The sequence below is a fragment of the Lutra lutra genome, chromosome 5, assembly GCF_902655055.1.
Source record: "Lutra lutra chromosome 5, mLutLut1.2, whole genome shotgun sequence".
Taxonomy (NCBI): Eukaryota; Metazoa; Chordata; class Mammalia; order Carnivora; family Mustelidae; genus Lutra; species Lutra lutra.
In genome coordinates, this window is record NC_062282.1 from 151,330,838 (window position 1) to 151,352,349 (window position 21,512).

General features: G+C 52.9%; 1 protein-coding gene across 4 annotated transcripts; it reads left to right on the plus strand.

Annotated features, from left to right (window-relative positions):
• The first annotated feature begins 330 nt into the window (after positions 1–330).
• LTC4S (leukotriene C4 synthase) lies at positions 331–20,842 on the plus strand. Of its 4 annotated transcripts, none has more exons than XM_047730224.1 (7): positions 331–1,170; positions 1,992–2,159; positions 14,779–14,884; positions 19,985–20,084; positions 20,195–20,265; positions 20,351–20,432; positions 20,592–20,842. In XM_047730224.1, the coding sequence occupies exons 1-7, from the start codon at positions 823–825 to the stop codon at positions 20,731–20,733; spliced, it is 1,017 nt and encodes a 338-aa protein (XP_047586180.1). In that variant the 5' UTR covers positions 331–822; the 3' UTR covers positions 20,734–20,842. The 4 variants fall into 4 exon arrangements, with proteins under 4 accessions (XP_047586180.1, XP_047586182.1, XP_047586181.1 ...); XM_047730226.1 differs by having other exon boundaries at positions 2,023–2,159; XM_047730225.1 differs by lacking the exon at positions 1,992–2,159.
• Positions 20,843–21,512: the final 670 nt, after the last annotated feature.

The following is a 21,512-nucleotide window of genomic DNA, read 5'->3' on the forward strand; positions in this document are numbered from 1 at the left end:
CCTTCCCCTTTTGTCTTCACACTGGTAATGCACCTTCCCCTCTTCCCTCTTGGCTGTGCTTATGCTTCAAAGAGAACTGACTGGCTGAGTGGCTGCCCTAAGCCCAGCCCCAGAGGCTAGCCAGTGCCTATAGACCTTCTCAGGGAGGTTGGGAAAGATGATCTTTGGACCCTCACCCAGAGCAGAAACTGACATAGGAAAGGCGTTAGGGTTCCAAGCTGTCAGTCAAGAAAGAACTCTTGAGACCTCTCTGGTGCAAAAAGGTGATTTTATTAAAGCACAGGGACAGTACCCATGGGGAGAAAGCTGCACTGGGGTTGTGAGGAGCAGCCCATTATACACTTTCAGGTTGGGAGGGGGTGAGGGGGGAGTGTTAAGTGACTAAGGAATTTCAGAAGCAAGGTATCCAGGACCTTGAGAGGGCTAGCTGTTGTTGGGACAAAGTCATTTATTACTGTCTCATAAAACCTGAGTCACGAGACCCTTCAAATGTTTATCGGTGGGCTGTATGTTTGGGGGATGATTGCCAACACATATTTTGGGGTGTTTAGAGATAAAGGAAGTTTCCAAAGGATTTTTTGTATGTTAAAGTAGACTCACAGGGTCCTGGGCATTGAGGTAAGATTGCCTTTTGCCCTTAGCAAAGTATTAGCACAGAGGCCCTTGAGTCCCTAGAAGAATGTCACTTTGCCTGTTTCAAGGACTTGTCAATGGGCTATAGCTAATAAGGATATTTAATAATTTTTCTTCCACCTTTGTTTCCCACATTAGAAACCGCAGGACAAAGAACTCACCCATCCGCCTTCATATCTGTGTCCTGGAATGCTATCTCTGAGGGAGTTGGCCTGCGTGAGGGGAAGGGAAGGACACGCTGTGTGCTGCAAAACCATAATGACAACAGCTAGAGCCAGAGCTGTTGGACCCGGGGGTGGGGAGAGGGCGGTCCAGTGTCTTCCCTGCTCCAGGCCACAGGTCCCGGCCAGCCTGCAGGCATGGAAGGAGCAGAAGCCACAAGGTAACAGCCCAGGGACTAGTAGCTCGACAAGGCCTGTGCAGGAGGCTCCATTTGTTTCTGTCCCTGGAAAGCAGAACTTTTCAAGACTGCCAAAGGAAAAGCTGGCATTCTATATTCAAGTCACGGAGGTAGTAGCTTCCCTTGACACAGCCAAGGTGAGTGCTTGCTAAACTATCTTTGGATCTCTCCCTCCTGACACACCATCGCCCACTGTCTTGTTTTGAATGTCAAGGTTTCAGATGGGTTCCGTATTTTCTTTTTTTTTTTTTTTTAAGATTTTATTTATTTATTTGACAGACAGAGATCACAAGTAGGCAGAGAGGCAGGCAGAGAGAGAGAGGTGGAAGCAGGCTCCCTGCAGAGCACAGAGCCCGATGCGGGGCTCGATCCCAGGACACCAGGACCATGACCTGAGCCGAAGGCAGAGGCTTTAACCCACTGAGCCACCCAGGCGCCCCAGGTTCCGTATTTTCTTAAATACCTAGCTGCTTCTCTGCACTGTGGGGGGCAGAGCCCAACCACTTACTGTCATCTTCAAGGTCAAGAGCTTCAGCTAGCCCATTACTGTGTCATGTTATTCTTGGTGATAGAGAATCGGGGCGGGGGGTGGGTGGCTAGACCCTGAGTAGTGAAAAAAAATTTTTTTAAACCCCATCTATTAGTTATATCTGCCACCCCCATGCCATTTCTTCTTTTTGATATTTGCTTGTGCAGTAAAAGAGATTTTGCTTAAATCCTGCACACTAGAGTGACGGCCAGATAGGCCCACCAGCCAAGTATGTTCCACAAAGGGAGCCTGAGGACATCCATAGACCAGAAAAAGGGCACCCTGAGGGACACCACCCCTTGAGCAAAGGAGAGACCCTGCAGCTACAGGGAACATCAGCCAGCCTCTGCCATCCCACTCCGCCCTTCCCTGTGCTGGAAAAGGGGGCTTATGAACGGACTAGCTAGGGGTCGGGGGGCGTCTCTGCAGGATCCCAGCAGCATGCCTCTGACTCACCCAGGTGCTCGAGCATCATCACTGCTTAGTGTCCACCCTGCTAGCGACAGACACCAATGCCCAGCCTCTGAGTCAGCCCACGTCTGGAGACCAGCTAGCCACTTGGTACTACGTCTGTCCCTCCCACGCCAGGAAAGGATGGTGAGTCATCTTTTTTTTTCCTTTTTTTTTTTTTTTTTTGTTTTCTGCCTCTTGGTTTAGCTAGAACCTCAGATGTACCAAACAAACAAACAAACAAAAAACCTACAAAAAACTCTGAAAAGAGGACAAAGGTCACAAAAGTGTGCTGAGTCTCAATGGACACAAAAACCATGTGTCACAGGAATGAATGAATCCCTTTATGTGAAATGTCCAGAAAAGGCAAACCAGTAACGACAGAAAAGATTCAGGTAGCCTGGGGCTGGGCTTGCTGGGATGATGAATTTGCTGTAACACCAAATCATGGTGATCCTTCGCACAGCTGGGCAAATTTACTAAAAGTCGTTGAGTTGGACATTTAAGATGGGTGAATTTTATGGTATATAAATTCTATACCTCAGCAAAGTTGCCATTCTGAATGCTTAGATATGGTTCCCCCAGCTTCCCCATCCTTTATAGCAACAGTATAATAGTTTTTTAAAAGATTTTATTTATTCACGAGAGAGAGAGAACGCATAGAGGGAGAGGAAGAGGGAGAAGCAGGCTGGCTCTCCACTGAGCAAGGAGCCTGATAGGGAACTCGATCCCAGGACCCTGGGATCATGACCTGAGCTGAAGGCAGACGCTTAACTGACTGAGCCACCCAGAGGCCCCAACAGTATAATTATTAAATACAGGAAATTAGGGGCACCTGGATGGCTCAGTTGATTAAGTGTCTCTCGATCTCAGCTCAGGTCTTGATCTCAGGGACATGAGTTCAGAAACCGCCCCCCCCCCCCGCCCAAATATAAAATAAAACAAAAATTGGGGCGCCTGGGTGGCTCAGTGGGTTAAAGCCTCTGCCTTCAGCTCAGGTCATGATTCCAGGGTCCTGGGATCGAGCCCCACATCGGGCTCTCTGCTCAGCGGGGAGCCTGTTTCCTCCTCTCTCTCTGCCTGCCTCTCTGCCTACTTGTGATCTCTCTCTGTCAAATAAATAAATAAAATCTTTAAAAAAAAAAGATTTAAAATAAAACAAAAATTAAAAATAGGAACTTAATACTGAAACGAAGACTGTCAACTAATCCACAGATCTTATTCAGCTGTCGAGAGTTGTCCTGTAATGCCTGTTTTTCGAGTCTGGGATCCCATCCAGGATCACACTGCATTGGAGCTCTCCAGCCTCCTTCGTCTCCCATGATCTGTGGGGCTTCCTCGGTCTTTGTCACTGCGGTCATTGGCAGCAGCCATTCATTCACATGTCTGGAAACAGACGCTGCGTCTGGGTGTGGCTCTGGCTGTCCTGCCACTGACGGTCAAGAGTGTTTGACACTAGAGACAGACACTACAGTGTTTGACACCACAGACACTACAGACAGACACTACAGAGTCTGTGTCCTATAACACCTTGGAGGGAGCATCTCTGCACAGCAGTGCCGTCACGGGGAACACGGCATAGGATCCACTGTGCCGTCACCTCCAGACACCCGGGAGCTGCTGTCCAGGAGCACAGTACAGGTCAGGGGTCAGCTCAGTGAGAGGGCCTTGCAAGGAGAGGGCGCCATCCTCTAGGAAGGGGTATGTACCCCAGATCAGTGACTGGGGGACATGGGCCTCCACTAGATAGGAGACATGGAGGGGGAACCGGGAGCGGAGGTCAAGGAGATGTTGCTTGCTCTCACTCCGGAGAGCCCCCTGGGAGGTCCTTCCACTTAAGACTGTGTGCGACCAGAGACCCTGGCTCCTGAAGGACAACATAGCCACCAGAAGACACAGCAGGACTGTTAGGCTTGAAGCTACCTGCTTCCTGGGCCTTGGAGCTCCTTGTGCCCAGAAATCTGGCAGGAGGAGAGGACCCTGACCATCAAGGGAGGAGGGTGAAGTTCCATACTGGGGAGAGACAATGCATGCCACCTCGCTGCCCCGCTGGTGCGCCTCTTGGTACAGTTTTGGTGGCAAGGGGACAGGGCCGCCACCAAGCATTGCTAGTGCTGAGTGATCAGGGGCTCGGCCCCCTCCCGGGGAATGGGTTTGGGTGGCCCCTCCAGGTCCGCTGACATGTAATCGGATTTAAACTTACTGGATGAAGAGGACCCGAGTGGCGCAACGTGCGGATTCTAGGTGACGCTGTGACGTCCCCCAGTATTGCCCCCGGGGGGCCGCGGGATTCTCCCTGGGAATGGGCTGGGCCCAGGGCTGCGCAAGCGGCTGCCCTTCTCGTGCGCTACTCCCCTCCGCAAGGCCGCCCGCGTTCAACGCCGCCCCAGCCAGCCCTGGACCGCCCTGAAGGCCAGAGCAGCTGCAGGGCCCCCTCGGCGGGGCGACGGGCTGGGGATCGGCCGCGCCCTGTCCCAGCTCAGCGGGCCCCTGCCCCTCTCGCCTCCCTCACCTCTGTTACAAGCATGCACATTCTGGGACCCAGTCCCCAAATCCGGGACGCAGTCCCCATGCGCTCGGTTTCTGAGCAACCTGCTCAGTGCAAACCGGAGCTCATCAGCATTTCAAAGGCTTTTTTCCTGTCCCCCAAACTGGGGGTCCCGCCCTCCTTCAGTCTCTCCGCAGAGCCTGTGGGGATGAAAAGGTGTCCTTTCTCACCGCGGGGCCTATCTCACTGCATGGGGCATCTGGAAATAAGCAATTTCCGTGTCTTTCTTTCTGATTTTAAGCTCTTCTAAAATTGTCAGGAAGAGGGGGCGCCTGGCTGGCTCCGTGGGCAGAGCATGCAACTCTTGATCTTGGGGTCCTGAGTTCAGGTCCCACTTTATAGGTGCACACAGCACTTAAAAAGTAAGTACAGGACGCCTGGGTGGCTCAGTTGGTTGAGCTACTGCCTTCAGCTCAGGTCATGATCCCAGAGTCCAGGGATAGAGTCCCCCATCCGGGTTCCTTGCTTAGTGGACAGTCTGCTTCTCCCTCTCCTTTTGCCCCTCCCCCCTGTTCATTCTCTCCCTATCCCCCTCCATTTCATAAATAAATAAATAAAATCTTTAAAAGAAAATAAGTAAATACACAGGTAGAGAATTTCAGTGAATGTCACCAACAAGGCTCATTGGCCATGATATTTAAATCAGTATGTATATCATATTGTTACTGGACAGAGAACCTGGCTAGAACTCAGATTTCGCTGCTCGCTGCCTGAAAATCAATGTGGGAGAGGAAAGGCTTTATTCAGGAAGCTGGCAACCTGTGAAGACGGTGGACTAATGTGTCAGAGACCATTCCCCACACCCAACCCCACCCAAGGGAAGCTGGAAGGTTTTAAAGGGGGAAGGATGGAAAAAGGGTATGGGGGGTGTTGCACAGGAGAAGCAGGTGATCAGGAAGTTAGTTATAGGTTAGTAGGTTAGTAAGTCCTGCCTTTAAAAACCTTTCCTTTTCTAGGGCGCTTTAGGGCTCCCCTCTACTTGCTAGATGCGGATGCTGCCCAATTCATGAATCATTTAATATTAAAGCCAGTGAGATCTTCACATTTCCTTGTTTGAATTTTGTTTTCTTTTTTTAAACAACATTTTTTTAAAGATTTTATTTATTTATTTGAGAAAGAGAGAGCATGAGGTGGGGGGAGGGTCAGAAGGAGAAGCTGACTCCTCGCGGAGCTCATTCCTGAGACTCTGGGATCATGACCTGAGCTGAAGGCAAATGCTTAACTGACTGAGCCACCCAGGAGCCGCTCAACATATGTATGCATATATATATATGCACACCTGTTTCCCAGTTCTCTCCATCAGGAGGGTGTAAATGCAGAAAATGACACCCTGGCCAACCATGGACAACATGGACATCCCAATAAATAACAACAAAGAAGTATAACCCTTGAGTAAAATATGAATTTTTTAATTTAAGAATTTATGAATTTATAATGATTCAAATACGTACTCAGGTGAACAAGAAGGGAACGTTCTTTTTCACCAATGTAGAAAGAACGGAATTAGAAAAAGACCATTGGGCTAGTAAGTGACTCGGGCAAGGATCCCTAATGGTGGTTAAAATCAGTCGGGGAAAGTTTGAGGAGTAACAGGATTTTTTTTCCTCAGGGCCTCAAGGGGTGACCCGACAAAGAGAAGTTTCAATGGGGAAAAGAGTTATGTTTTGTCAAAGATCAACAAAGCCAGGGTCAAGGTGCGGGAGGTAAAAACAGACTGGGGACTCCCACAGAGTCAGGGACTGAGAAACGGCCAGAAGCAGCTAAGACGGTTGGTCATTGTCATTGTCAAAGTCATGAGGTGCTTCATGAAGTCAGGCTTCTCCCTCCCTCTGAGACAGGGAGACAGAGGCCCCAGCCTTCCTGAGGACGCCTTTTCAGAGGGACATTTCAGAGAAGGGACTTAAACAGTTGTAAGGTTTTTCTACAAAGGCTCTAAGAATGGGAGGTCAGGAGCCCATCTTCTGGGGCCGGCTGGAACAGTCCATTCTTTCATCAACCTTTAACTCTGCCAGACTGGCACTCAAGGGGGCTGGGTCATCCCAGTGGCTGAGGCTTAGGTCTCGGGCTGCCAGAAGCCACAGGAGCATTGGGGCAAAGTCCATTAGTGCGAGGGATGTGGACAGAGTCGGCGTGCGGAGAGTTCTTGCAGATCTCGCTTCACAGCAGAAAAGCCAGCAGACCTCATGTTAACAGCACAGTTCAAACCTTTCCAGGAACAAGCCTTACTTGGTGGAGCATGCAACTCTTGATCTCTGGGATGTAGAAATTACTTAAAGTCTTCGGAGGAAGAAGAAAAAAAAAAAAACCCCAAAACACGAAACCTATCTTCAGAAACAGGACAGACTGACATCACGTATCTTCCTGACAGTTCCTCAAGAGGAACACAGCGCCTTTCCCCTGACTCTCTTGCTCAAAGCGCATGATCAATTGTCGTCAGCGGAAACATCAGATAAACCCAGATCAGTGGATTTCTGCAAAATAACTGGTCTCACGAAAGATAAACGTATGTGAACTGATGAACGCTTCCAGACTAAAAGGAACTGAACACCCTTGACAGTGAAACACAGCGCCGAATCCTGTGATTCGAATCCTGTGAATCCGAGACAGGCATATCTCATGGAAGTCTGTTGATTCGATAATGATAGTGTCTTTTTTAGTTTTTGTTTTATTTTTTATTTTATTTTATTTTATTTTATTTTAAAGATTTTATGTACTTGTCAGAGAGAGAGGGAGAGCGAGCGAGCACAGGCAGACAGAATGGCAGGCAGAGGCAGAGGGAGAAGCAGGCTCCCTGCTGAGCAAGGAGCCCGATGCGGGACTCGATCCCAGGACGCTGGGATCATGACCTGAGCCAAAGGCAGCTGCTTAACCAACTGAGCCACCCAGGCATCCCTTTGTTTTATTTTTTAAAAAAGATTTTTTTCTTTGAGAGAGAGAGCAAGCATGATCAGGAAGAAGAGGGACAAGCAGACTCCCTGCTGAGCAGGGAACCCGATGTGGGGCTCAATCCCAGGACCCTGGGATCATGACCTGAGCTGAAGGCAGATGCTTAACCGACTGAGCCACCCAGGGGTCCTCATGGATAAACTTCTTACAGTAAAGTTCAGAGCTTGCATGCACTGCAAGCCACTGTAAGGACTCTGAAGACACCAGCCTCTGGTCAAAGGGAGTCCCTCCCTGGGCCAGTTCTGGCCAGCAGCTGAAAGAGGTGCTAGGGTTGCCGCGGTAGATGACCTGGGCACTCCCATGTGCCCAGGACCCCATTCAGCCAATAGCAAGCCTCTCTTCCCTTGTCTGTTGGTCCTGTGTTTTGACTTGTTCGGTCCCATAGAACCAGCTGAGATGACAGGCTGCTCTGGCCACATTCTCACTTGGTGCCCCAGTTTCCTGTGGCCCCATATGGGGTCAAGTTTTGCTTCATTTTCAGAATGATGTACATTTCCTGGGGCCTCACTCCAGGCCCTGAGGGTGGGCGCCAGGCTCCAACTGGGGCTTGCTAGAGATATAGGGCATCTTTTTCTCTATCACAGATACTTCTAGCCCCAGGGGATATACTGGGTCCGGTGACCAAACAGGAGGGTGCTTGCTCCTTAGTCCTTGCTGTAGTGCCTCATCCTTACCTTAGGTCCTGCTCACAGCTGGCAGCCTTCTGTGACATCCAGTAAATGTGTCCCTGTGGGGTCCCCCAGTGTGGAATATACTGCATCCCAAACCCAGAGAGACCCACCACGTCTCTGTTCCTTCTCCCATTGGTGGGAATAATAGCCTATACTTACGGAATGCCCGACAGGTCACTGAGGGGACGAGTCCCTGACACCCCCGCACCCAGTGTGTGTGTCTTACCAAGGCCACCCATGTCCTCGGCATTTCCTGCTCCTCTGATCAATCACATGACATCAGCCGTATACTGGATGCACGTGGTTTGGGGGGAATGCCCAGAGCATCGAGGTCCCTCCGAACTGTGTTATGGCGGAGAGAGTGGGACAGTTCCAATAGTCCTGGGGTGAGAGAACACATTGTCCATCCCTTGCAAATGCAAACTGCTTCCGATCCTCCTTCCCCACAGGAATGGAAATGAGCGCAGCCAGCGGCTGCACAGCCACTACTCCAGCCTGCTGATACGTTCTGATAAGTATGTCACATCTGTCACCGCTGCTGCTGGGAGGGCAGGCTCCTCAGCTTTCTGCAGAGGCCAGCCTGGTAAATAACCTGGGGATGTGATGAGAGCCACCGCCCTCCAACTGTTAAAGGCTTTCAGCATGGCAATTTCCTCCCAGAGGCAATCTCGTTCTTGGCTTTTCCTACTCCAGTAACTCCTACTCTATAGGTCAAGGAACCAGTGTATGAATCTGCCTGTGTCAGAGGCTCCCCAAGGCCAGCCTGGGTCCCATGATGTGCTGGGAGAACCCCCAGGACTCAGCAGTAATGTTGCTCATAGTACAACTTCTTGCACTCAGTAGAAGGCCATGCTGGATTCCGGCCAATGGGTGCAGGGCAAAATCAGCAAAGGGGAGAAGGCACATGGGGTGAAGACTAGGGAAGCAGATACTAGCTTCTGGAGTCATGCAGGACATGCTTCATTCCTCCAGCAATAAGATGTGATGACACGTGTGAATTATGGCCAACTGGGAAAGCTCATCAGAGACTCAGCACCCCAAGGATTTTACTAGGGGGCTGGTCATGTAGGTCTCATCCGTCTAGCATGAGCCACAGTGCCAGACTCCCCAAAGGAGAGTAATGCTCCCCGTAAACCCAAATAGGTTAGGCACGGTTGAGCCATTAATCTCAGTTAATGGTGGGAACTCTCCCAACATCTTAAGTTAGCAGACATCAGCCAAGGGCCAGCCCCACGAGGACAGCAGTGACAGCCACGTTGTGCAAACTTTGTTTTTGCACAATGCCAACCGCCCAGTACAACCGACTAATGATACAGCTAGGAACCAGGGAAATGACCCAGGGCCCTCAAGCCCGGCTCATTCCCTGTGAAATGGAACTTGGCTAAGACTCCTTTTGGAAGGCCCAGAACACGCTTGAGTTTGTTACCTGACTCTCCTTGGCTGCTGTGGTCTGGGATGGGTGATAAGAGATGCCATGATAGAACAGGGTGCCTGGGGAACAAATGGAAATGATAGAGGCAGAAAACCTAGAGCACAACACATACCTGGCAAAGGCCATGTGACAATGACTCCCATGATGGTTTGCAGGACCAAAATGGCAGGGTCTAGGGCACCCGGGTAGGTCATTTGGTTAAGTATCTGCCTTCAGCTCAGGTCATGATCTCAGGGTCCTGGGATTGAGTCCAGCATTGGGTTCCCTACTCGGCGGGGAATCTGCTTCTCCCTCTCCCTCTGCCTTTCCCTCTCTCTCTCAAATAAAATCTTAAAAAAAAAAAAAAGGGTCTAGAGCAATCGCTCACAGAAAGTGGGGTACCTAGTGACAACAGTAACAGGCAGCTGATGGGGGATACACTGCTTAACAGATATCATAACCAAAGGAGATCCAGAACAGACAAGCAGAAAAGCCAAGTTAGCCAAGCCAGTGGGAACACATGATCCCTTGCCCGTTTCCAAACCTAAATCAGTTCTCAGACCCAGAACCCCACTGACTGAAGCAGAGGCCAAGTGTCCTTGTGAAAACCTTGCGATACTATGGCCAGTGCCCCCCCCCAACCCTCCCCTAAAGGGAACTGCCCTGTGTACTCAGGTCACCATGGGCTCACTATCAGTTCAGTGGTTTCTGGGGGGCATGTGTGGGGGGGAATGGAAGCACAGCCAGGCCACCTGGGCAGCCCTCTGTTTCCTCATTCGTGGCTCCGTTTCTTTGAGCGCCCACTCCACACCGAGCCTAGGAGCCAGGCAGAGCACAGGTGTCTCCTCTCAGGCCCTCCTGGAAGGGTGCAGAGATAGAAAACCGAACTAGGAAAATGGAGAGGGACAAGGGAAGCCAGGGAAGGGTCTCAGGAGTCCTGGCAGGTGCCTAAGGGGCCCCAGTGCCCAAAGGGCATCAGGCTGAGGAAGACCCAGTTCAGAGCCATGAATCAGTGAGGGACTCTGCTGGTGGAGTGTGGGCTGAGGGCAGGCTGGGCTGAAAGTCTAGAGCAGGAAGTGCCAGCATCAGCGGTCCCTTCCTTCCTTCCCACATTCCTTCCTTCCTTCCTACCTTCCTTCCTTCCTTCCTTCCTTCCTCCTAAAGCTTATAGTGGTGACCTATGGAATTCATGTCCCTTCTGACGTGAAGGGCACATGGCACATCTGTGGCATTCTTGTCAAAACTGAGTCTGAACTCAGTCTAACACGTGACAACATCAGACAAACCAAACATGGACTGGCAGTCCTCAACAGTGCCGAGATCATAAAAAGACAGAGACAGGCTGAGGGACCATCCAGTTGTCCCAGCCTGGAGTAAGCTAAGGACACATGATCCTCCATCAGATCCTGGACCAGTAAAAGGACATTATGGGACAACTTTTGAAATCTGGATAAGATCTATTGATTAAGAGTCCTGGATCAATATTACAAAATTACCTGGTTGTAATCATTATGCCGTTGTTACATAACATGCTATCATTTGAGGAAGCTCAGTCAAGCACATACACACATTCTTTGTATTCATAAAAACAACTGCATGGAGGTATATAGCTGGCACTTGAAAAACATGGGTTTGAACCGCACAGGTCCACTTAGACGCAGATTTTTTTTGATAAATACAGTATAGTTCTGTTAAATGTATTTTCTCTTTTTTATGATTTCTTTTTTTTTTTTAAGATTTTATTTTTAGGGGTGCCTCGGGGGCTCAGTCGTTAAGCATCTGCCTTCGGCTCAGGTCATGATCCCAGGGTCCTGGGATCGAGCCCCTCATTGGGCTCCCTGCTCAGAGGGAAGCCTGCTTCTCCCTTTCCCACTCCCCCTGCTTGTGTTCACTCTTCCATTGTTTCTCTCTGTCAAATAAATAAAATCTTCAAGAAAAAAAAATATTTTATTTTTAAGTAATCTGTACACCCAACGTGAGGCTTGAACTCACATCCCTGAAATCCCAAGTCACACGCTCTATGGAGTAAACCAGCCAGGCGCCCCCTTGTGATTTTCTTAATAATTTTCTCTAGCTAACTTTATTGTAAGGCTGTAGTATATAAGACATGTAAAACACAAAATACAAAATACATGTGAATTGATTACATTATGGGTAGGGCTTCTGGCCTACCATAGGCTGTTAAAGTTAAGTTTTGAGGGAATTATACTCAGATGTTTGACTGTGGTACATTCGTTGTTCAGGCATCAACTAACTGATATACCACAAAATTTGCCCATTTTATTTTATTTTTTTTAAGATTTTATTTATTTATTAGAAAGAGAGAGAGAGAGAGAGGGAGCGAGCATGAGCACAGGCAGACAGAGTGGTAGGTAGAGGCAGAGGGAGAAGCAGGCTCCCTGCTGAGCAAGGAGCCCGATGCGGGACTCGATCCCAGGACGCCAGGATCATGACCTGAGCCGAAGGCAGCCGCTTAACCAACTGAGCCACCCAGGCGTCCCAAAATTTGCCCATTTTAAAGGTACCATTCAGTGACTTTACTTTTTTAATATTTTATTTATTTATTTGACAGAGATCACAAGCAGGCAGTGAGGCAGGCAGAGAGAGGGGAGGAAGCAGGTTCCCCGCGGAGCAGAGAGCCCGATGTGGGGCTTGATCCCAGGACCCTGAGATCATGACCTGAGCCAAAGGCAGAGGCTTAACCCACTGAGCCACCCAGGCGCCCCCCATTCAGTGACTTTTAGTAAGTATACTGAGCTGTGCAAACATAATCTGGTTTTAGAATGTCTTCATCCCACCCCGAGCCCTGGACTCCCAGTGTTCTACTCTCTGCATCTTTTGGTTTGCTTTTTCTGGACATTTCATGTAAAGATCATATAATATATGGCCTTCTGTGTTTGGTATAACTTAGTATAATGGTTTTGAGGCCTTTGTCCCATTTTGGTGGGACAGTTGGTGTATGTTAAATAAGGTCTCTAGAATGACCAGTGATAGATTTGTATCCATATTAATTTCTCAGTTTACATAATGGAATTATGGCTTATCAGATTTTAACATTAAGGGAAGCTGGGCAAAGGGTATCTGGGAACTGTGTACTATTTTTGCAATGTTTTTGGTAAGTAAAATAATTTTAACATCTTTTTTTTTTAAAGATTTTATTTATTTATTTGACAGAGATCACAAGTAGGCAGAGAGGCAGACAGAGAGAGAGGAAGGGAAGCAGGCTCCCTGCCGAGCAGAGAGCCCGATGCGGGGCTCGATCCCAGGACCCTGGGATCATGACCTGAGCTGAAGGCAGAGGCTTTAACCCACTGAGCCACCCAGGCGCCCCTTAACATCTTTTTTTAAAGGTTTATTTATTTAAGTTATCTCCATACCCAGTGTGGGTCTTGAATTCACAACCCCAGGATTTAGTCATGAGCTCCAGTCAACTAAGTCAGCCAGTCCCAGCAGCCCTCCTCTTGCTCCCCTCAACCCCGCTCCCCTTTTAGTATTACTTTTTTTTTTTTTAAAGATTTTATTTATTTATTTGAGAGAGAGACAGTGAGAGAGAGCATGAGCAAGGAGAAGGTCAGAGGGAGAAGCAGACTCCCCTTGGAGCTGGGAGCCTGATGCGGGACTCGATCCCGGAACTCCAGGATCATGACCTGAGCCGAAGGCAGTCGTCCAACCAACTGAGCCACCCAGGCGTCCCTAGTATTACTTTTTAAATTTAGCTTAGCGTCTGAGTTCTTCACGCTTATCACGGTCTGTTGTTCTGAAGTTGTGGTTTCTTCTCAACAAAATGGCTCTGTTGGCTCTTCGTTTCCTCAGAGGTCCTTGATGAGCTCAGCTTCCAGAATGTTCCTCAGGGCCCCTGTAGGAGAAGTAGCACAGAGGGAATGGTCCAGGGTCACAGAGACGTGTCCTGCAGGGGCTCAGGGAGGGGCTTTTCCACTTCCTTCATGATATGAGCACCTTAGGGCTGCCCAGGAGGGTGGCCATGCCCAGAGGGGCCTCCGGCGACACCTCAGTCAGCCAGAGCAGTTCCAGCCCAGGCAGGGCCCTGAGAGGCTGGGCGAGGGCAGGGAGGGAGGTGCAGATGAGAAGGCCTGGGGAGAGCTCCAGGGGTGGAGACCCCAGTTATGGCCTGGACCTCTGCCCAAGGACTTCCTCAGAAGCTGCTTGGGCTAGGCCTCAGCTTCCTGTTGCCAGGGCAGGGGATCGGCTTGGAGGGGAGGATGTCTGGGCCTCAGAGGAAATGAGGCTTTGGCAGAAGGGATCCCCTGAAATGTGTGGAGACCCACAGACACACACGTGAGCTCCCACACGCGACAGGCACAGAGGCCCCAGGGGACACACACCATGCCTGCCCACAGACACGCATGGTCCTCACAGTCGTCCCCGAGGGGGTGGGAGAGGAGGCCGGAGCAGGGGGCTGTGGTCAGGACCGCTTTCAGGGAGGAAGGGGGCTGAGTGGCAGAGAGAGAGTGAGTGAGCTGGAGGACACGTCTCCACCCCTGAGCGCCCACTCCTGCAATTGGCAGAGCTGGTCTAAAGCAGGGCACTGGCATGGAGCCCCCACCCCTGTTGCCAGGGAGCCTGCAGCGCCCCCTGATGGCAAAGGGCATTCCTAGGACACTGGCCAGGCCAGGAGAGGGGTGAAAGGGGCTCTCCGGGAGCCCAGCAGACTACGAAGCTCTCAGGCTAGAACCCGTGCTCGTGGGGCAGCAAGGAAAGAGGCCAGCTGGGTTGCGTAGTTATTCTTAGAAAATATATCGTAAGCCCTAAGGGATGAGTGTGGGAGGGTCAGCAGCAGTCCTGTTCTCAGGCTGTTGAACACAGTGGCCCCTGGGAGCAGGATCCCCCAATCCCCAGGGGACAGGGCATGAGTTAGAAGCTAGGAAGGAATGTAACCTCAGTCCTCCCTTTCTGCACCCAGAGATTGCTAGCACGAACATCCGCTCCTCCCTTATCCCAGGACTGACTCCCTGCCTGCCCGTGCCTAGGGAAGAATGCAAGCCCACTTCCAGATCTTTGCCCCTTTGTACTCCTTTCCCACTCTTGGAGGCGTCTGTCCTTGCTTTTTTGATTTAAAAAAAAAAAAAAAACAAAATAAAAGCTCTGTGTGGGATTCAGTGGCGGTTGCTCCCCCTAGCAGAGGCAGCCCTGCATGGCTGCTCAGGTTGGTGACTGAGAATTTTATTTCAGTGCGCAATGACATTTGGCGCTTGGATATCTTCAGGATCTGGTAAGAGTCCTCGTCTGCACATCACTCCTCAAGCCCTAGAAAGGGAAAGGACGTCCGCTCATCCAGGTAGGAACTACAGGCACTCGATGTCTGTGACGGAGTAAACATTGACCTCATTTTTTCTCTATTTTGTGCAGAATTTACTTTCTATTTCATCGTGATCTACTTTTCTGTCTGTTATAAACCTGTCAGTCATGGGAACATATTTAAGGAAGGAACAGGTTCTCCTAAAAAACAGCTACATATACCGCTACATTCTATAGGATGCGAAGGAATGAAGATTCGACACAGCTGTTGTCTGTAATATATCAACATTGCCTAGGGCACCTGCCTGAAGGTTCTTTCGGTTGAAGACTGAGAACACGTGGGCAAAAGGCTAAAAGATGCTTTGGGTCCTCTTAAAATTTCTCATTCGGATCCATGGAATCTTTACCCAATTGCTATCTGCTCTTTGCAGAAGAAAAACAGCTAAAACTAGTTGGCAGGGCTTTATTCCTCCCCCTTTCAAATCTGGCCCTCACCGTCCCCAGTTGCAACAACAGCCCCTAGCACCCCACCAGAGGCTCCAACATTATCCCCTAATAAATTGCCTCATCCTCCGCCCTCTCTGAGGGCAGAAAATAAAGCTGTTGGAGAGAGTGCCTCCTTTTCCATTTAAAAAAAAAAAAAAAAAAAAAAAAGGTTATAGAAAGCCCCCAAACAAGAAGGCTTTATTGGAGCATTTTCTGTCCTTTAAGCCCACGCCTGGCTCTCAGTCCGATTGTCCGGGCCATGGCAAGGGGGGATCTCGTCTATAATAACTGGTCTATGCTTTACAAGAGAGAGAAAAAGAACAAATATGTTCGTAGGTATCCCATTAGCAGCCGTTTTAACCATCGCTGCTGTTTCGGCCATTGCTGCCGCATCTTTTCTATCTCCAAACTGCGCGACAAATGCATTCATATATGCAAAACACTACATCTAATTTAGAAGAACGGGTCAAGGTCGAGCCACACATTTTAGCTACACGGCAGGCTCTCAAGGCCGCTGTTGTCTGGCTAGGAGGCGCTAGATCCCAAGCACTCTGGACCAGATCCCAGCGAACTCCCGACTCTTTTCTCCCGCTGAGTTACTTCAATTCCCTATAACCAGACTTGGGGGCAATTGAAGACTCATCTTCATCAAGCCTTTTCCTCCTCTTTGAATCTCTCCATTGAAAATTTGAAACTTAGGTATAAGCACAACTACAGGGAAGTCAACAGGCTATCATGAAGAATGTCAGGGACGTTTCTGTGTGCTCAGTCCAGAAAAAAAAAATTGGTTCCCTGGGTTCAATTTCTACTCTCGGTTTGACATGGGCATACTGCTTTTAATGATCTCCTTTCTCATTATAGTTGTCAAGGCAAGGGGGAACTGTGGAATTATTCTTAGAAAATATATCGTAAGCCCTAAGGGGTGAGTGTCAGCTGCGGTCCTGTTCTCAGCTGTTGAGTGCAGTGGCTCGGTGGGAACAGGATCCCATGATCCCCAGGCACAGGGCATGAGTTACGAGCTAGGAAGGAATGTAACCTCAGCCTCCCCTTTCTGTACCTGGAGATTGCTAGCACGAACATCTGCTCCTCCCTTATCCCAGGACTGACTCCCTGAGTGCCTATGCCTAGCAAAGATATTTGCCCCTTTGTACTCCTTTCCATGGTTGGAGACATCTGTCCTTGCTTTCTGATAAAAAAACAAAAATAAAAACTCTGTGCGGGATTCAGCGGCAGCTGCTCTCCCTGGCAGAGGCGGCCCAGCACAGCTGCTCAGGCTGGTGACTGAGAACTTCATTTCCATGCACCACAACACTAGGTGGCAAGGACAGAGCTCCTGGGGTCCCAGGACACTGACATGTGGAGACTCCCCCAGAGCAACCAGGCAGAGGGTGCCAGGGTTTCACAACGGCCCAGGACTAAATGCAGAGGCGGTTGCCCCAAGGACCCGGCCACTTCATTCCTCCTGCAGCCGGGCCTGCCTGTGTGTGCGGCCTTGTCAGCCCCTGCCCGTGTGCCCCTATCAGGCTGGGCTCTGCCATTGTTGACCAAACCCAGCTCCAACCAGCCCTACCCAAGGGAAGAAGTGGCTGCCTTATGAAATGGCAAGGCTGCCCAGCTAGAGGGTTGCTCTGGGCAAGTTGGCCCTGGGGCTCCAGGACATCAGCCACCTCCTTCCTCCCAGTGTGGCCTCGTGTTGGCTCTCTCCTCCTCGGGGTGGCCAGTGGCCATAAAGGGCCCTCAGAAATCTTCCTCCCCCCCAGAGTTCCGTTTCCCAAAGTTCTAAGGAAGTTTCCAGAACTGCATCTCACCCTCTTGAATTAGCCTCGGCCAGCACAGTCAGTTCTGACTCAAATGTCCATCCCTCAGGCCTGGGAGGGGTGGCAGGCAGCTCTGTCCACACCATAGGACCTGGGAAGATGAAGGGTTGGGATCCCCCAAGTGGGGGACGTTGGGCAGGTGGAAACAGCAGGTGACCATTCTAGCTAGGGTCAGAGCCCCAGGAGAGGATGGGCTCAAGGATCCTGAGGGGTCTGACCCACCGTACCAGGCTAGCAGTGTCGTCTTCTGGTGGTCTGTGTGCACAGAGCCCAGGCAGCTGTGAAGCTGGCAGACAGCAGGTTTCCTGAGGGGAGCAGGGACGTGGCTGTGCCCAGTGTGGTCTGGGTGCGGGGACAGTCCTGCATCAGGGTTCCATGTTCCATCACAGCCCTGGTTGGGCGGTGGGGGCAACAGGTATGTGAGCATGTATGGGTGGGGGTGGGGTGGGGCTGGGAACCCTCGAGGATCCCGTGACCTGTGCCCCGATGAGAGACGACTGAGGCAGGTCAGGGCTCGGAAGGTGGCACGGGGTGGATTTGAGAATGAGAAGGACTTGATGGTCAGTGGAAAGTGATAGCTGAAGGGAGGGGTTGGCGGGGGAGTTGGGGAGGACCCTCTGGTTTCCTGGGACCAGACTCAGGACAAGGGGAGGTCCGGAAAGCCAACGGGGACTGCTGTGGGTGCAGGGCCTGGAGGACGCTGGGTGGACAAGGGAACCAGGCCCACGCAAGGCTGCAGGAGGCTCGGGCAGATGCCTGGAGCTCTGCCAGCACAACGCTAGGCACAGAAGAGGCAAGAATGACCGGGAAGGGGCGCCTGGTGGGGCCTCAGTCCATGAAGCCTCTGCCTCTTGGTTTTGGCTCAGGTCATCTCAGGATCATGGGATTGAGCCCCACATAGGGCTCCACGCTCAGTGTGGAGTCCACTTGTCCCTCTCCTTATGCTCTCCCTCTCTCAAATAAATAAGTAAAATCTTAAATAAAACAAAACAAAACAATGATTGGGAGGAAGTGGCCAGGCTGCCCCCAGGTCGCTGCTCCATCCTTCCCTGGGCTCCGTCTAGCCCTGGTTTCCGCCTGCTCAGGCTTCTGCCCTTTCACTGGCTGTGGTCACGCCCCTCTCTCAGGCCCCTCCCCTGAGAAGGGGCGGGGAGAAGGGCCAGTCTTCCTTTCCTGCCAGCCTCTTGAGAGAGCCAGCGGACTGGGGCTGAGAAGAACTCTGCAGTGACTCTCTTCACACACCAGCCTGGGCCTGTAGAGCTGCCAGCACCATGCAGGACGAGGTGGCTCTTCTGGCCACTGTCACCCTCCTGGGAGTCCTGCTGCAAGGTGAGATGGCTCCTGTTTGGGGAGGTGGATGGGCTCTGGACTCCTGAAGCCTGCCTTCTGCCCTCCAGACCCTGGGGAGGGGCTGGAGGGCCTGGGGAGGGGGGGATGGTAGGGGCAGAGGCAAAGTCTGGAGCGCCCAGAGTCCTGGGGCCCTAGCTCTTCTGGCTGCAGTTGAAGACTGAGAAGCTTGCATGGTTCTGGCTGTGGTCTCGAAGAGGGGCAGCCGTGGGCCTGGTGCAGCCCTGCTCCAACGGATCCTGTCCTTGTCCTCTCCCTCCCTTTTCCTCTCCCACTGTCCTCTTGCTGGGGTTCCCAGGAGAATCCAGCTCTGCCTTCAAAGGCATCCTCTCTATGCTGGGATCCACATAGAGCTGGACAGGATTGGAACCTGCTCCCTGAGCTCCCAAAGGGGCCTGTGTGTTGGCCTTTTAGGCTAGCCCTAGAGGACACATTCCCAGGCTAGGTATCCTTGGGACCCACTTGGGACACCGTGACCCCATGCTGTAGGGGCTAGGACAAGGCATAGCCTGGGCAGGGTCCCTGCTGGGGGGCTGAATTGATCTTCTGCTTCATGAGCAAGCTTGTCTCTTAGCCCTCCTCATGCAGCCACAGGGCCTCCTCCAGGTCCTACACTGATAGTACGCATGCCCTCCGCACCCACAGGGCAGCTGGGAAGGTATATGGCACCTAGGGCACCAAGGCCACAGGAGTTGCTGGAAGACAGCTGGTGACAACCAGCACCGGAGCCGTGTGTGTGTGGTGGGGACCCTGTGCATGCAGATCCTTTGGGGCCAGCCCACCCTCCACAGCCACCCATGCTGAAATGGAGGGAGACAGAGCCCCAGGAGGCCTGGGGTGGGACTAGAAGTGTCCCAGCAGCAACCACCTGAAGAGAGGGGAGGGAATGTCTGTCAGATTTAGGTTGGGGTCCAGAACACGTGAACTGAGAAACTGGCCTGATGTAGGGTCAAGAGATCCTCCCCACCCAGTGGGCCTTGTAGGTGGGGACCAGAAACTGTAGACCGCAGAGTGTATACTTTCCTGTACCTGGAAGGATGAGCCACCTCTGCCCTCCAGCCCCAATTGTGTGCCCTCTTCAGGGACCCCCAAAGTTACGGTCCGTGTCTAAAGAGCAGGAGCTAGTCATTTGCCTGTGTTTTGCAAGTCAAAGGACTCAGGAGCCAAGCTCCTGAGCTCCGGACCTGAGCTTCCGGTCCCTCCCCGGTACAGATGTGTCTGGGGAGGTGGGGAGGGGGTGGGGGGACAGGGCCTCTTGGCATCCCAGGCCCTCACCCTGCCCCCCTCTTGAGCATCTTAAATACAGGGCGGGCCCAGAAACAAGGGGGGGGAGGCGAGAGAGCCTCTTGGCTGGCCTTTATTTTCCAGGAGAGCTTTAAAGGGGAGTCGTGACAAGGTCGGCGTGGAGAGGGCGGAGAAAAGGTGGGAACGGACAGAGGGTGCGGGCCTCCGGGCAGCCAGACCTGACTCCCGCCCCTTCTCGCCCCCAGCCTATTTCTCCCTGCAGGTGATCTCCGCGCGCAGAGCCTTCCGTGTGTCTCCGCCGCTCACCACCGGGCCGCCGGAGTTCGAACGCGTCTACCGAGCCCAGTGAGACTTGGCGGGAGGGAGCGGGGCCGGAAGGGAGCGAGCCCGGGAGGCGGCAGGGTCCGAGCGCCCCCCACGCCTCCATCGGCGCCCTCATGCCGCCCCCACCGCAGGGTGAACTGCAGCGAGTACTTCCCGCTGTTCCTGGCCACGCTCTGGGTCGCCGGCATCTTCTTTCACGAAGGTCTGCGCTCGGGACAGGCGCGCCCACCCCGCAGCCCCAGGGTCCGCGCCGGTCGGCTCACCTTGCCCCGCCCGCCCTCCCCCAGGTACGGCGGCCCTGTGCGGCTTGGTCTACCTTTTCGCGCGCCTCCGCTACTTTCAGGGCTACGCGCGCTCTGCGCAGCAAAGGTGAGGACCCGGGCGGGGATCATGGGAGGGCGCCAGGGGCCGAGGAAGTGGGGATCGGACGGGGCGGGGCGGGGGCCTTGTGGGCGGGGTCTGACGGCCCGGGCAGGGGGGGCGGGGCGGGGCCGCCGGCCCCCCGCCCTCGCTGAGCCCCGCCCGCAGGTTGACCCCGTTGTACGCGAGCGCGCGCGCGCTCTGGCTGCTCGTGGCGCTCGCGGCGCTCGGCCTGCTCGTCCACTTTCTCCCCCGCGCGCTGCGCGCCGCGCTCCTGGGACGGCTCGGGAAGCTGCTGCCCAGGGCCTGAGATGGAGGAAGCCTGGTCAGCGGAACCGGAGAAGGGCCGGAGCTTCCGGGAGGACAGGGGAGGGGTGCCCGCCCCATCTCAGTCTCCAATTAAAGTGTCGATGGCTGGACCACGGACGCATTCTCTGGGTCGGAGGGGTTCGCGCGTCGCGTGCCGTGGAGCCCAGCCCCGAGCCGCGGCGGCCGGTGGGCTTCTGGGAGGGTGGGGTGCTGCGGAAGGACGGCCCTCTCCGGCCCTGCTCTTCGTCCCTGGGGCCGCCCTTTTCGCCGGGGTTCACCCCAGGGCTCCTCTTCCCTGCGTTCAACGCTTTCCTCGCCTGTCCCCTCCTCTGAGGCCTGCTGCCTCTTCACTGTCCCCCCGCCGCCCTCTTCCTCGTCCCCTGGCTTTCACAGCTGACACCAGGGCCATTTTCGGGTCAGCACTCAGTGCCTGGCGTCCAGCACTGTGTAGATGCTCACGCACCGTGGCGCGCAGCCGTGGGGGCGGCGACCAGTGCAGGCAACGTAGCTGTGACAGGCGCTCTGGGGGGCGGGGAAGGGACGCCCGGGTGCCTTGGGTGACCAGACCTGGGCAAGGCCTGCTGGCCGGACAGCGTCCCTAAAGAGGAGATTTTTTAGCCCAGTCTGCAGAAGAGAGGAGCGTTCCAGGCAGGGCAGCCGCGCGTGCACTGGCCCCAACGTGGGCGGGAGACCCTAAAATATGTCGGATACGGGGTGGGGGGCGTGGCGGGGTGAGCGGGGCCTTGGGGACCGAAGACTAGAGCAGGGCTGGGACTCACG